This window comes from Astatotilapia calliptera, chromosome 11, assembly GCF_964374335.1.
Source record: "Astatotilapia calliptera chromosome 11, fAstCal68.1, whole genome shotgun sequence".
NCBI classification, from domain to species: Eukaryota; Metazoa; Chordata; class Actinopteri; order Cichliformes; family Cichlidae; genus Astatotilapia; species Astatotilapia calliptera.
In genome coordinates this window covers 25396814-25411549 of record NC_137432.1, presented here as the reverse complement: position 1 = coordinate 25411549, position 14736 = coordinate 25396814, and the positions used below count along the sequence as shown (strand labels likewise).

Genomic DNA, 14736 nt, shown 5'->3' with positions numbered 1-14736 from the left:
AACATAAATGTGTTTATTTATTTTTTAAGAAAAATAAAGACTATGTGAAAGGAATTGGGGGAAAAAGGATAAAAAGTTAAAGTTCCCCCATAAAGCAATTACAGCACATATGAAAATAATTTAAAAGGTAATAAAGTAGAAAAAAATTAAAAAGAAGTAATCACTTAGAGGGTTTTATTTTTATTATAAGCAGAAAAAAATCTCATGAGTCATTATGTCTATGAATAAGTGTTATAAATGTTGTTACTATGGAAGTATAATAGCAGAAGCACATTTGAATAACACTACTTTCAGGACATACATACAAAGCAGTACAACTGGATTACATGAACAGGCTCATCACTCTCTCTCAAAGGTTACGTGAAGGCCTGCAAATCGATTTAAATACATTATGTGTTTTACCATAACCTTTAAGCACGCAATCATACTTTATAAACTGGTAGGATATAACTTTATATATGTGATTGCTATTTTTTCTTTCCAGAAAAAAAGGATCACAAGCATCCGTTGTTATAACTTCGCAGAGTTAATAACGTTGATGTAAAAACTGAAAGTTTCTGTATGAAAGTATAAAAAAATACTTCCGTAGTCAACTACTAATTTCAATAAAAGAAAGTCAATAACTTGAGATGGCCACAGTTGTATCTGTAGGGAAGAGCAGGAGGTGTTAATAGTAAAGTGAAGTATCTCTTAGATGCTTCCTATTATAAAACCATCACTGTGATGGACTGAAACATACTTTATTGCAGCCTTCACATGCACGTCAGACTGGACAGCTAAGCAAACAAATCAAACAAGGCAAGAAAAAAAAGAAGAGATAAAACTTAAAAAAATAAAACTAAAATTATAGTCTTCAGTTTATTGTGTCATGGTATCGTTTCTCCTGTCTGCCTCAAAAAAATCATTCAGGCACAGTCATTTGTTCCAAAGTTTCTGCATCATCTTAGTATTGCTTTAATTTTTCCACTCTTCATCCTCCATCTCTTGTTATTATGAATAAATTTTAGCTTGCCAACCTCCCACTCTCTCTCCTTTCATCTTCTCTAAGAGTTGAGATGCTCCACTTGGATGGTGGATGCTGACACAGTGAGACAGAGGTCCTTGTGGGTACTAATGTCCGCCACACTGACTGACTTGTACTGGATGTCGTTGGCAGACACCGTCTTATATTGATGGAGGTCAAACGGACAGGAGATGGATTCTGTCTGAGGGTAGTTGCTCTGGCTCTGTCCTTGCTGGCCCCTGCCCGCCGCTCCACTCCCAGCTCCTCCAGGTCGGCTCGATGCTCCATCTGCACTCTCTACCCGGCTCTGAGCTCCAGCCTGGCCCTGGGCCTGGCTTTGGTTCTGTTGTGCCGGCTGTGCTGCCATGACTGCTGATGCAGTCAACTGCTCTGGGTTGTGTTTCTCCATGTGTTTCACCAGATACGTCTCCTGAGATGAAGGGAGGATAGGTAGAGGGGAAACAGTGGAGACATGACTACACGGTGTAAAGTAGCTGCCAGGTGTCTGATGCCAGTGAGGCGATTCATAGTGTTGCATGTAGTAATGCTCTTCAGAAATGGACATTTGTCTTACTGAAGTGTAAGTGCGGTTGCAGAGACCACACGAGTAGATCCGGGCATGTTTGACAGTGTGTGTGGACATGTGCACCTCCAGGCTCGCTGCATCTATGTATCCTTTATTGCAGTTCGGGCACTTGTAAGGCTTGTCTTTGTTGTGTTGACGCCGGTGAGACTAGGGGAAAAAATTGTTATTGGTGGGAAAAAAAGGCATAACAATACAGTGAAATGTTTTGAGAGTTAGTTAATACCCAAACACTCCATGCATAAGAACAGAACCAAACTCATTCACACCTGTAAATTTGAGAGTTGCGTGAAGGATTTCTCACAGCCTGGGTGACTGCACTTGTATGGCCGATCTCCGGTATGAATCCTGAATAAAACACAAAAACACACACATGTACAAACACGGGCGCCTATCACTTTCAGGGTGACCTAACCTGACCGCAAGGAGATGAGAAACCCTAGACCAGTGGGTGATTTACCTGCTGTGCTGCTGAAGGTGACTCAGCTGTCTGAAGGACTTTTCGCAGTAGGAACAGGTGTAGGGTTTCACTCCGGTGTGGATGCGGATATGTTGGGCCAGGTAACTAGAGTTGGCAAATGACTTGGTACAATGGGGACACTTGTGGGGCTTTGCATCTGTGTGGTTCCTGATGAGAGCAGATAAGATGGTAAAAGAGAGAAATGAAAACAGGACTGTAAGGATAAACTGAAGACAAAAAAAGCCTCATTTTAAGATAATCCTCTTAATTTATCATTTCAGGGAAAAACATCTCACACAAGGAAATTAAAGCTTGCGGCGATGAAGCACAGAGCAATGAAACATTTGGAAATTCTGAAGAAAACACCCCAACAAAATACGCTTTACTGATTACGGCCAGCAGTAATTACAAAATTCACACAAACATCCAACAAATTTAACAATTTTATCTGTCTGGACCAACTCGATTAGATGCTTAAGATTTAAACACAAGAGATTATATTAAAGGGGACCCATTATGTTATGTAATTTTTAGCTAATACTGAATTTAACATGAGTAGCTTTTCAAGCCTTACAGGTCTGATGCAGCCCCTTGATGCAGCCTCTCAGCTGTCTGAAACAAGTCGTTTTATCTCCTTCTCTCTCCCCTTCAGTCAATTTTCTCCATCAGACAGGAGGTCTGAACAGCAGGTGGGTGGGGAATCTATGCTCCTTGCCAGAGCTGTGTCCCTGAGGTGACCACTTTATGGATATTGACTCTCACTGATATCATACAGAGCTAAGAGTTGAACAAAGTATCTACAACTAAAAGAACAGTCTAAAAGCTGTGTTTTTGCCTCATAGAAATTACCTTACACTCACTTGTTTAATATGAAAATCCAGCATTTTAATGGTATACATATGCCGGAAAATAAAAAAAAGCATAACAGGTCCCCTTTAAAACAATAAAATAATAAATACACGTTTTACAAATGTATCAGTTTATCGTGCTTCCCGAAATGATGGAAAATTGATACGAGCACAGCCCCCCAAAAAGGATAAAACAAACAGGATAACAGAGCATGAAAGCAAAGCATGGCAGAACATCACTATTGAGTGTTGAAGGTGAGAAAAGCACTGACAAAGATATGAACCATCAAATCAATAACACAAAGGGCTGTACAATGGTAAAGAGCAACAATACTGTCAACTTTATTTTTTAGAAGTTTACTTTGAAAGATTTGAAATAGGTATGTGTGTTTATGGAAGAAGCAGTGTCGGAAGACATGACAGCACATGCAGACAGAAGAACAGAAGGTGCAGTGCAAAAAGGAGCAAGACCTGCACAAACACAGCAAAGACAGAAACAAAGGCAGGGGGGAAAAAAACAAAAGAAAAAAATTTACGGCCAAAGGCCAGACTTCAAAGGTGTCATCTGAATTTTAATATGCTGAAAAGGTCACTGGATGGAACTGGCAACATGCGAGCCAACATCCACAAGGCAACGTAATATGGTCTGCACTTCACTGTCTTCACCAGGATGGAGAAGAACATAGGAGGGGTCTTAGCAGGACAAGTTAAGAGAACAGGGTATATGGTATGGGTGGGTAATGGGGTTGGGGGGGTCTGTAGTACCGTGAGTGCTGCTGTAAGTGACTGAGCTGCCTGAAAGATTTCTGGCAGTAGGAGCAGGTGTAAGGCTTGGCCCCACTGTGGATGCGGATGTGCTGGGCCAGGTAGCTGGAGTTGGCGAATGACTTGGCGCAGTGAGGACACTTGTGAGGTTTGGCCTCTGTGTGCGACTTGGAGTGGATCTGCATGTCAGACTTACTGAAGAAGGTCGCCGCACACATCCGGCACCTACAGGCGTAGAGACAGAGAAATGGAAGGACGGGATGGAAGTACAAGGAGGAGGAAGAAGAGGGAGATGTACAAGAGGAGGAGAAAAAAAAAGAGAGAAGATGGGACAGAAGAAGATTAGGAGACAGGGTAATGGAGCAATGACCCACAGAGAGAAATAAGATATCACAGAAAATGAAAAGAAAAAAAAAGAAAAAAAAATCAATGAAGACAAAGGCGGGTTAAATCAAATAAAGACGACACAACCAGACAACACAGTGAAATGTCAAGGGAGAAATCAGTGAAAACTGAGGAGGAAAGGTACACAGGTACTATAAAAAAAGAGGAAGAGAAGGACACAGAAGTGAGATCACAGCTCAAAGAGCATGCTATATAAGGACAAAGGGGAGAGTAGAAGACAGGTTTGTGTCCAGTGTGTGCAGACGGAGAGAGCATCTACAAAGCATGTATTTGTTTTCTCAAATACATTTTTAGTAAAGAATTAAGCATCCATCACAAAGCCAGTGTGTTCAGCCACAACATGCAGTGAAGAGTGTTTGTCTGAGGAGTCGGCGTGTCAGACGCTAATATCCAGCACTGCCAAGGTCATCTACAAAAGCTGAAAATCTCAATGCTAATTTCCAGAAGTGAACAGAGAAACAGATGTATGCATATTTCACAGCCAGAGCAAGAACAAATGGAGATGAGCAGCAAGTATTTAAAAACATTAAACAAATAAATAAATACCTGTATGTTTTCGTGCTATCTTTCGAGGCATGGTCTTCGTCTTCATTTGAGAGATCATATGGATCTCTAGCATGATGCTGCAAAGTTGTCACCTATTGATAATAAAATTAAAATTGATTTAATGAGCAGTTCGTTGCATCACGCTTCCTTTTTCACATCTGTAGCTGTTCTCTTACCTGGCCACCTGGCGTCAGATGAGCCAGTATTACAGTTTCATTTCCCGGCATGCCCAGAGGACCAACCCGAGACACTGTGGTCTTCTTCTTTCTCCCTCGTTTGGAGGGCGCTGGCATCACAACCACATGTGGATTCCCGTCCGCTTCTTTTTTGTCTATGAGAAGATCGACAGTCACAGGTTAAGATGATGGAACAGAGTTTTGAAAGCAGAAGATGGAACAAGTTTGTAATAATTCCATCCCATATTTAAATACCATCTACATAATGGTCTGTAGGTGCATTGACATCAAACTGAAAACCAGAAGATGCTGAAGGAAGTCTAATGTGTTTCAGTATAATCGACATGTGAATACATTTGGACAGCATCAGACACATGATCAAAATTGATGTGCTTCTTTTATAAATATGGGCACTTTTCATACTGAAAATCTGTATTTATGTTTGTTTTCTAAAAGCAAAGACACCAATAATTTATTAACAGTTTCAAACAGCATCTATTGTACTGGAAGACATAAATTTACTTAAAAAGACAGAACCATAAGTCACTGACACAGGCTTGGTAATAAAATAATCTGGTTTTGCTACTCATCAGATCACTCTGTGCTTTGTGGACAAGGACACAGATGTGTTCATAGCTCAGAGATGTCTCCTGAGTTTTTAGTGTAAGAATTTTCTTTTATAGTCTCAATAGCTCCATAAGAGAACATATGAATGCCCCCCAAAAGCCAAAATATTTCACAGATGAGGGATTCAGTCAGTGATTAGTCATATTAAACCTGGTTTATGCTCATTATAGTAGCCCTCATGAAAGTGCTAAAAGCACAAACCATGTTAAGTGTTGTTTCAGTGTGTCGTGCACCTGACAACTTTTGTAACCCAGTGTGCACAGCATTGCTGAGAAGCTATGAAGACACAAGAATAAGAATCCTTTATTGTCATTACGTGTTCACACAATGACACTTCATTTGGTAGCTCAGAAGAGAATGGGCCTTTAGCGCACCCATCGACATACATATATATACTGTACATACATATATACGACTGTGCTGGTCTCAATGATATATACTAAAGCTCAGACATTCTCAGATTACAAAGAAGGAGCTGCAGCAACACCTTCAAAATGAGACTTTCTGGAGAAATCTCTATGAATTCTTAGCTTCTTCTTTCTAATTCTTCTACTCATGTACCAGCACTGATGAAAAGTTGCTGCACCTATTATCTAGGAGAGGACTTCAGCGAGTTCAGTGCACACTGAAGCGCCAGTAAGTAACGGCCATGGGGCTGCAGCAGCGTCACAGTCGACACATACCAAAACCAATAAGGTGACCATAAACCAGGCTTTACACAATACCCTGAGTTCTGAATCGTAGTAAATCTATAACACTGTTTGATCCACCCATATAAGTTTTAATCATTTACATAGTAACAATATTGTACTTAGAAACAAGTTAGCCAGTGTGTGTGTATAATAACATGCTGTTCACCTGAAGAATGGAGTGCTGAAACAATCATGGTTGTTGCTGGATGGCCGGACACAAACGACTGAGAGGAGGTTGGAGAGACTAGAGTTCCCTGAGGAGTCGTGATCACCAGACCAGCTGCAGAGAAAGAGACAAGAGCAGAGATGAGAAATTGTCTAAGATGAGCAGTGTCACTGAGGTTGAGGAATTCAATTTACAGCTTCAAGAACATGTTGCCAAAGGCATTTTTTTAAACTATAATCTACATCTCCAAGTGTAACAATAGCACTACAAAGCAGAATGTTTGTAATACAGCGCTAAAGTTGTCTCAGTTGAGGAAAACCTTGAATTAATTGTTCATTTTACTCCCATTTTCTCTATTTACAAAGTTTGTTCTCATAACCTAAATAATTTAACACACTGCTGTTACATTATACTTCAAAAACTGAGGGTATGGGATCTAAATACGGCCTTAATATTTGGTGTTTCAGTGTTTTTAACTCAATCCCCAAATATGTTAAGTCTTTCAACCTCAAAACTGAGAAAGAGACGCTTAAAGGTTTCTAAACACAGAAACAAGCCCACCTGCTGTCATGATGCCTGTGGAGGGGACAGGCAACACTGTGATGTTCTGGGTGCTGTGCGGAGGGTGGAGGTGCGCCGCACTACCAGCCTGGCCTCCTCCATCTGTCTTGGCCCCAGGCGTGGGGATGGTGAGAAGAGTCGTCTGGTAGTGAGATGCAGGGGAAGCAGAGAAGGAAGCGCTTTTTTCCTGTTGCTCTTTTACTTTGTTTAGGAACATGGCATTCTCAATCTGTCAGGAGAAAGGAGATTTTTCTTTGACGGAAACATTCTCTCCCCATCATCAACTGATTGAACAGTAAATTATTTTGTAGCCTAACCTGTCCGGGCATAGTCGGGACTGGGGACCAGAAATATGATGAATTAAAATGAGAGTCTTCCATCATTTCTGCAACGACACAAAAGCAGCAAGATTTAAAAACTTTCCATCACAGCTGGCCAACACTAGAATGTATTATTATTTATTAAAATGAGCTAAATGTATCTTATATATAAAACATAAAGTCTAACTTTAGAGTTGATTTGGAAGCTGACATTTGTAATAATGGTACATGCATTGTGCCATATGACATTTAGTCTAACATTAAAACACTCAAAGTAGGAGGGAGGACCCATCGATAAAACTATTTTAACAGAAAATTAATTTTTTTAGCTTTACGATTCACTGGATAGCTTATTAATAAAAAATTTAAAAAAAGCATTGGTTTGAGTTAGGTGTACCTAATGAAGTGGCAGTGGAGCCTGTTTCCCTCACAGCTGCTTGTGTACATTAGGACTAAAAAAAAAAGAGAAGACATTTCTACTAGAGTAATTAAAAATTGTAGTGAAAATGCTCATGCAGTGTGTTTCTATGTCTAATGAGAAAGACCTTAATGAAATGTTTCCCACACCAAAGAGCATGTACTACATTATTCTCCTGCAGATCAATGACAAGACAAATACCAGATCAATGCATTACTGTTTTAAGGGCTCACCCACTACAAGGATTTCCTGTTAGGAGGCCTCCGGGCCTCCTAACAAAAAGTAGTAATGGTTTGTCAATCCTCTCAGTTCATTTGTGCACCTTATTCCTAAAATATGACATGGCTTCCTGAGTGCTGACTGCACACTGCAGAGCACCAATTAATTTAAGAACATACACCTTGTTAGCAAAACCAAGAGAAATAATGAAAACCACAAATCTGAATCTTGACATTCTTCCAGATGGGGATCAGGTAATAAGGTTGGACCTAAAGAGCCTCGCCATATCAGTCGCTTCACCGTAGGGGCGGGTGTAAAGCAGACAAAGTGTGTTGACGCAGCACATGTTGTTGTGACATGTTTTAGAACAAAAAGCAAAGACTGTTTCACTTCTAACCTCAGTGTACCAACAAGCCAAACCAGGACATTGAAACTAAAGTAGAGAAATGAAATTCATGTAATTCTGGCTGCTAAAAGCAAAACAAAACAATCCTCCAAAAATCAATAGGAGGCGAAATTATTTTAAAGAAACTCACAGCAAATGACTGCAAAGAGTCTGAGGGGTTGTTTAACGGCACGATGGAGGTTCTAACACTGTGGTGACACTTTTTGTTTGTTTGTTTGTTTTATTCTCACCTGTAACCAGGTTTGATTCACTTATCCTGTGTGAAGCACTGTGGTTACTTTAACTATGCTGATATGGCCCCAGGGTCAAAATCAGCCCTGAATGAGGCCAATGTGAAGTTTATAACTTACACTTCTGCTTTTTTTCCTTTGTGATACGAAATATTTAGACTGTAAGAAAACCTGGTTGACAGGGTGTTTTCCAGTTCAAGAAAGAAAAAAAAACAGTTAAGAGCTTTGTATATTACTGAGTAGAAATACATGCACTCCCACTGTTTGTTTTCTTTTGGCTCTGGCAAAAACTTTTGTGGGCACTAAATAAAAGACCCAGTTAATCAAATTACTAGACACTAACTCCCCAGTGTGAGGGTGGAGGTTTTTTTAAAGGGTCCCTGAAGGTGTGGGTCTCTTGGGGAAGCACTAGGCTCATTCCTGTGACGTGTTATTGCTACAGATACAGTTTAAAAGGGAAAAGTAGAAAGGGGGAGAAAGATTCTGTTTTTCTTAATTAATGAGATAATTATGTCGCAGAAGAAAATGTGCTGTTGCTCAGACTAAAAATCCCAAAAGAGTCTCTGTTGATTTAAAAGTTTCACTTCATAAGCATTAATGTTTAATTAAGCTTCATTTAATACAATTTTCTTTAGGTTCAGGTCTGAACCAATGCGAGATACTGCTGTCTATGAGTAATATAGATGGTACTGTAATACACTGTTTATCAGCTTGATATAAGATAAGATAAGATAGAACTTTATTAATCCCCCGGGTGGGTTCCTCTGGGAAATTCGATATTACATTGTTTCTCCAGGATCTTTAACATATAAGACAATCCATGAACATGTGGGTATCACCCAATTTTTCTAACTTAAAAGAAAACAGAATTGTACCGCATCACTGTTTTCATGAAGTTTAATATTACAGAGGCTATACTGGGGGGATTTTAAGAGATGTCAATAATTCAGAAACTACTTTTTTTGTCAGATTAATGTAATAGATTTTTGAGATAGTTGGTACATTTATATGATAAGAAAAGCAAAACTAGCATGTTGGTCTCATGGATGAGTCGTTAGAGATATTTCAATTAGCTTTTACTTTTGTCTTAATTGTTTGTTGTCTTATTGTTCATTAATTTCCATATTAAGTTTGCTGGTTACATTTTAGTTTCTTTTGTTGGAAAATGTTTAGTAATGTTTTGATCTATTAGAATACAAGGGATGTTTGTACAAGGGAGAATTTTAGAAGCTCAGATCAATAAAAACACTCGACTAAACGTGTGCACAGATATCCCACATACTGAATGTGTTCACAATTAAAACGTATCAGAAAAGACTAAAAGTGAAGACTTGTAACTTATATTTCCTATTGCACTCAGATTATTAAGGAATATATGAAATACTGTTTAGTTTAGTTTTTCTTTTTTGTTTTGTTGAGAATTTGTGTTACTTTTTATTATTTCCGTGTAACTAACATGTATTGTCACACCCACTTTTAGTTTTTAGTTTGGTTGCCTATTACAGTCTTGTCTGGGTGCAAGTGTTTGGCTCCATACAGCTGTAATTCCATAACTGCAGCTCTGATTAAGCGTCCAGATGTGTTAAAAAGCACTATTAAATAATATGAGGTTAAACTTTCCTGCCCGCTTTCCTATATGTCAGTATTTAGCGGCATTAAAGGGGATCCACATCCAGCTACTTAGCTTTAAGTTTGCTCTGCGGAATAAAGTAGACCTAAAAGAACTACAAAAACATGAACTTTCATAAAACGCCACATATCGGAACAATGTAAGGCGCATATCTACAGCAGGTCTCCATTTGGCCTCCGTGCATCCTGCAGTTATTCAGGCCCGACGTGCTGATTAACATACATTTAGCAGACACACTGTGTGAGCCTGTGCTGCCTTCCCGCTCGGGAAAAAATAAACGCAAAGCAATGAAAAAAACCAAAAGCATAAAAAAAACTGAAGCGAAGAAAAAAAAAATAGACCATCCTCACAGACTTCCGGCTGTGGGGACGGGTGGAGAGGCGGCAGCAGAGTCGACCGAATCTATCAAAATTTACTACCGACTGCGTGGAGAAGAGTGGCGTTTACCGGAGCTGACGACTCCGCTTTCCTCCGCGAAGCTCCAGCAGGCCGGGATAGTTTGGACACAGTTTCCAAATCTGTCCAAATTCCAGTGAATCTGTGAAGTTTCCCCCCCTCCTCCTCTTTTTTTTTCTCTCGCTCTCTTTTTTTTTCGTTTTTTTCCCTCCGGTGAGCCAGTCGCTTCGTCTGAGCTTCACTTCCTCCTGATAAGGTCGTCAGACAAAAGAAGCGTGTGCAGTGACGTCACTTCCGCTTTCTGTCAGGCAGTTAATTTAAAAAATCTAAAAAGTCCGCGATCAGCTGGTCGTGTTTTTTTGAGTGGTAGTAGTGGTAGCAGTAAAATAAACAAATAAATAATTATTTCACTGTATCGCATGCCAGCTTTTACTTACCAAGTGAATAAGTCCCCAGTGGTGCGTTTACTTGTGGTCAGAAATATAAATTAAGTCAGTACTGTCAGTGGTGTCCAACACTCGGCCCGCGGGCCAGAACCGGTCTGCCCAATTAATGTTTTTGGGGTTTTTTGTGAGGCACTAGACTCAAATGACTTTGTTCCATTATTAAACAATATACACACATGATTACTTTACTTTGTCACTCTTCCTGGGGACCAGAACCGGTGTCGTGCAAAAAGGGATCTCCTGACAAAAAGTAATTTCTGGTATTTAAACTGTTGTAAATGAGTTGTTGGCCTATAATCTGTCAAACATATCTCTCATGAATGATATCAACTCCTTTTGAGCCAGACGGAACATGAGAGATGACAAAGAGACATTCATTTATCCTTGTGTATCCAGGTAAGAGTCGCTGACATAAAAAAAAAAGGCAATTTTCAGGAGAGATCTGGCCAAGACAGCAGCAGCAAACATTTAAATAGCTATATTATCACTGTCCATAACGGCAAAACTTTTTGTTCCCAAAAGGTTATTTTTAAAGGTAATATTCCCTAAAATTATTCTTCCAAATTATTACCTTTCTGAAATATTTATCAATAACATTGCTATAACATTACTAGTGGCACTTAAAACCCCCACATTTAATCATTTGTTTTTATTAATTTCTGTCTCTCTTTCAAAGTGTGTCTTTTGTTCACTCCCAATCGATCGAGGCAGACGGGTGCACCTCCCTGAGCCTGGTCATGCTATAGATTCCTTCCTGTTAAAAGAGAGTTTTTCCTTCCCACTTTCACAAAGTGCGTGTTTAAAGGGCATCATCTGATTGTTGAGGTTTTCTCTGTATTATTTTAGGGTCTTTATCCAACAATATAAAGCCCCCTGAGATGACTGCTGATATGATTTGAAGATACATAAATAAAACGGAATTGAATTGAAATGTTACCAGAGGGATGTTTCATTAGTAAAAGGTTTATAAACATGTTTTTAAAATGAACCAACTGAGTTTTTTTGGAAAAAGGTCTGGTACACCTGGATGCTCTCTCAGTATTAAGAGAGCTTTAAAGAAATCTGTGGTCATTCAAGCAATCTTGACAGCGCAGTTTTGATAAACGGTTATTGGAGGAATCTCATGGAAGCACTGATTTATCAGGGGGTTTTTTTTAATTATTTTTTAGATAATAACACAAATTTTCAACTGAGCTCTGAAACAAAAAAGAAGAAGAAAAGAAAATACAGCAGTTGAAACAAGCTTCCATAAATCTCTTCAAGAGGGTGAACCGGCACTGTGTGTATTTACACTTTGATTCACTTTTTTAGATCATTTGTTCAGTTTTACCAGTGCATACAGCAACATTTACAGTGATCCCTTTATGAGTTGTGTTAATTTCACGACACAGTCCAAAATACATAAATTCAAAAATAAAGAAAATATATCCCACATATATATCTTTTGATGATTCCTAGGTTTTTGAAGACAGAATTTTAACAGTAATAATAATAATAATTATTATTATAATTCTATATATACATATAAACTCAAAACTGTTACTCCCCAGTGGCACTGGTGAGAAACCCCACAAAGCTCCCTGAGGCTCCTGTACCTTTAAAAGTACAGACTGCCTGTGTATTGCAGGGCTAACAGAGATGGAAAGATGGTGATTCACTCTCCCATTCAAGGCCAATTTAGAATTACTAATTAACCTGAAGAGAACCCACATAGGTAACAGACTGATCATGCAAGTGCCAAGATCCCAGCAGACCAGCAGGTTTGAGCTTCTTGCCGTGAAGCAAGAAGCGCAAACCTATAACCATGTGCACTACTGTGTAGCTACTTTTGGCTACGCCTTTATCCACAAAGGATGCCCACAGCAGGTAGCTCCACATGTTTGATTTGGCAGATTATTTTTTACACTGAATGCCTTTCCATACAAAAACTCAAAGATATTTGTGTCTCTGTGTCTCCTGGATTGAAACCAGGAATGTTTCACTCATTAGACAAATATGTAAGCAACGATATGGAGCTGTCTGTGTATATACAATATATTCCTAGAATAACAAAAAACATGGTTATCTGTGCACCAAAAGTGGTCAGGGCTCATTAACTAAGGACCATGAATGCAATCACCAGATGAAATCTAACCAGCACTTTCCAAGAGTTTAAGACTGAACGGCTATAATCTGTTGTCCCAACGCATCCTCAAAATATCACGGGGAAATGTCTTCGTGAAATATACAAAATCTGTCACTTCAAGCCTCTGTAACATCCTGAAAACAGCTTAAAATATTGCATTGACATTTGTTTTTTAAAATTTACTGTTACCGTGCAACACCGGGTAAGATTCCCTATAAATAAAATTATACCCCAGTTAGCAGTGAACGATGCCAAATGTTCTTCTCTAAAACATTCCAACAGGCATAATTACAACCTGTAGGTGGAAAAATAGTCAGCAAAGTTCAAAGAGCATTTGGTTCAGTAGTAAATAATTGTGTAAGTAATTCTTAATCATGCAGACAGGAACATGTTATCTCAGAGAAAATTAGTATATTGCATACCGGTTTTATAATTTGATTAGTTTGGCTTATAAATAAATTCAAATGTTTAGCGGGGCTAAAATAACATTCATAAATGTCTTGTTTTGTCCAATTAATATTTCCATAAAATCTGACCGATACTGCTCTTTTTGGCAATTTTAATGATTAAACAGGCTTCACTGCGTTTCAGACAATAAATAGAGCAAGAAATAGAAACACTCACAGTATTTACTTGAAAAAAGCCTTATCCAGTCGTAGCCAACAGTTTTGAGAATGACACAAATATTAGTTTTCACAAAGTTTGCTGCTTGAGTGTTTTTAGATCTCTGGCATGTTGTCAATCAACTTCTGGGCCAAATCCTAACAGATGGCAACCCATTCTTTCATAAGAATCAATGCTTGCATAATCAATGCTTGGAGTTTGTCAGAATTAGTGGGTTTTTGTTTGTCCACCTGCCTCTTCAGGATTGGCCACAAGTTCCCAATTGGACTGAGGTCTGGGAAGTTCCCTGGCCATGGACCCAAGATGATTTGTTCCCCGAGCTACTTAGGTATCACTTTGGCCTTATGGCATGGTGATCCATCATGCTGGAAAAGGCATTGTTCTTCATCAAACTGTTCTTGGATGGTTGGAAGAAGTTGCTTTCAGAGGATGTTTGGCTGTTTTTTGGCAAAATTGTGAGTGAGCCCACTGCCTTGGATGAGAAGCAGCCCCACAAATGAATGGTCTCAGGATGCTTTACTGTTGGCATGAGACAGGACTGATGGTAGTGCTCACCTTTTCTTCTCTGGACAGTCCTTTTTCCAGATGCCCCAAACAATCAGAAAGGGGCTTCATCAGAGAAAATGACTTTACCCCAGTCCTCAGCAGTCCACTCGCTGTACTTTTTGCAGAATATCAATTCGTCCCTGATGGCTTTTTCTGAGAAAAGTGGCTTCTTTGCTTCCCTTCTTGACACCAGGCCGTCTTCCAAAAGTCTTCGCCTCACTATGCGTGCAGATGGACTCCTACTATTCCTGAGCAAGCTCTGCACTGGTGGCACTCTGATACCGCAGCTGAATCATCTTTAGGAGACCATCCTGGCGCTTGCTGGACTTTCTTGGGGGCCCTGAAGCCTACTTCACAATAATTGAACCTCTTTCCTTGAAGTTCTTGATGATCTGATAAATGGTTGATTTAGGTGCAGTCTTAGTAGCAACAACATCCTTGCCTGTGAAGCCCTTTTTATGCAACGCAATGATGGCTACATGTGTTTCCTTGCAGGTAACCATGTTTAATAGGAAGAACAACGATTTCAAGCATCACCCTCCTT

The 14736-nt window shown here is 39.4% G+C and overlaps 1 protein-coding gene across 4 annotated transcripts; it reads right to left on the bottom strand.

The window, feature by feature from the left end:
* Positions 1-157: 157 nt before the first annotated feature.
* Positions 158-10723, bottom strand: znf384b (zinc finger protein 384 b). 4 transcript variants are annotated; one of them, XM_026185508.2, is made up of 11 exons: positions 10503-10723; positions 7150-7217; positions 6833-7061; positions 6272-6385; positions 4787-4941; positions 4611-4702; positions 3660-3884; positions 2047-2214; positions 1856-1934; positions 1578-1736; positions 158-1433 (listed from the first exon to the last, which is right to left on the bottom strand). In XM_026185508.2, the coding sequence occupies exons 2-11, from the start codon at positions 7213-7215 to the stop codon at positions 1044-1046; spliced, it is 1677 nt and encodes a 558-aa protein (XP_026041293.1). In that variant the 5' UTR covers positions 7216-7217; positions 10503-10723; the 3' UTR covers positions 158-1043. The 4 variants fall into 4 exon arrangements, with proteins under 4 accessions (XP_026041293.1, XP_026041290.1, XP_026041292.1 ...); XM_026185505.2 differs by adding an exon at positions 7550-7604 and having other exon boundaries at positions 158-1736; positions 10503-10710; XM_026185507.2 differs by having other exon boundaries at positions 158-1736.
* Between the last annotated feature and the right edge of the window lie 4013 nt (positions 10724-14736).

Excerpts from the sequence above, each read along its gene's own strand:
- znf384b (XM_026185507.2), bottom strand. The coding sequence starts at position 7,215 with ATGATGGAAGACTCTCATTTTAATTCATCATATTTCTGGTCCCCAGTC. Across the intron at positions 1,935-2,046 it reads CACCTTCAGCAGCACAGCAG|GATTCATACCGGAGATCGGC; the intron begins GTAAATCACCCA and ends TGTTTTATTCAG. Across the intron at positions 1,737-1,855 it reads CGCAACTCTCAAATTTACAG|TCTCACCGGCGTCAACACAA; the intron begins GTGTGAATGAGT and ends TTTTTCCCCTAG.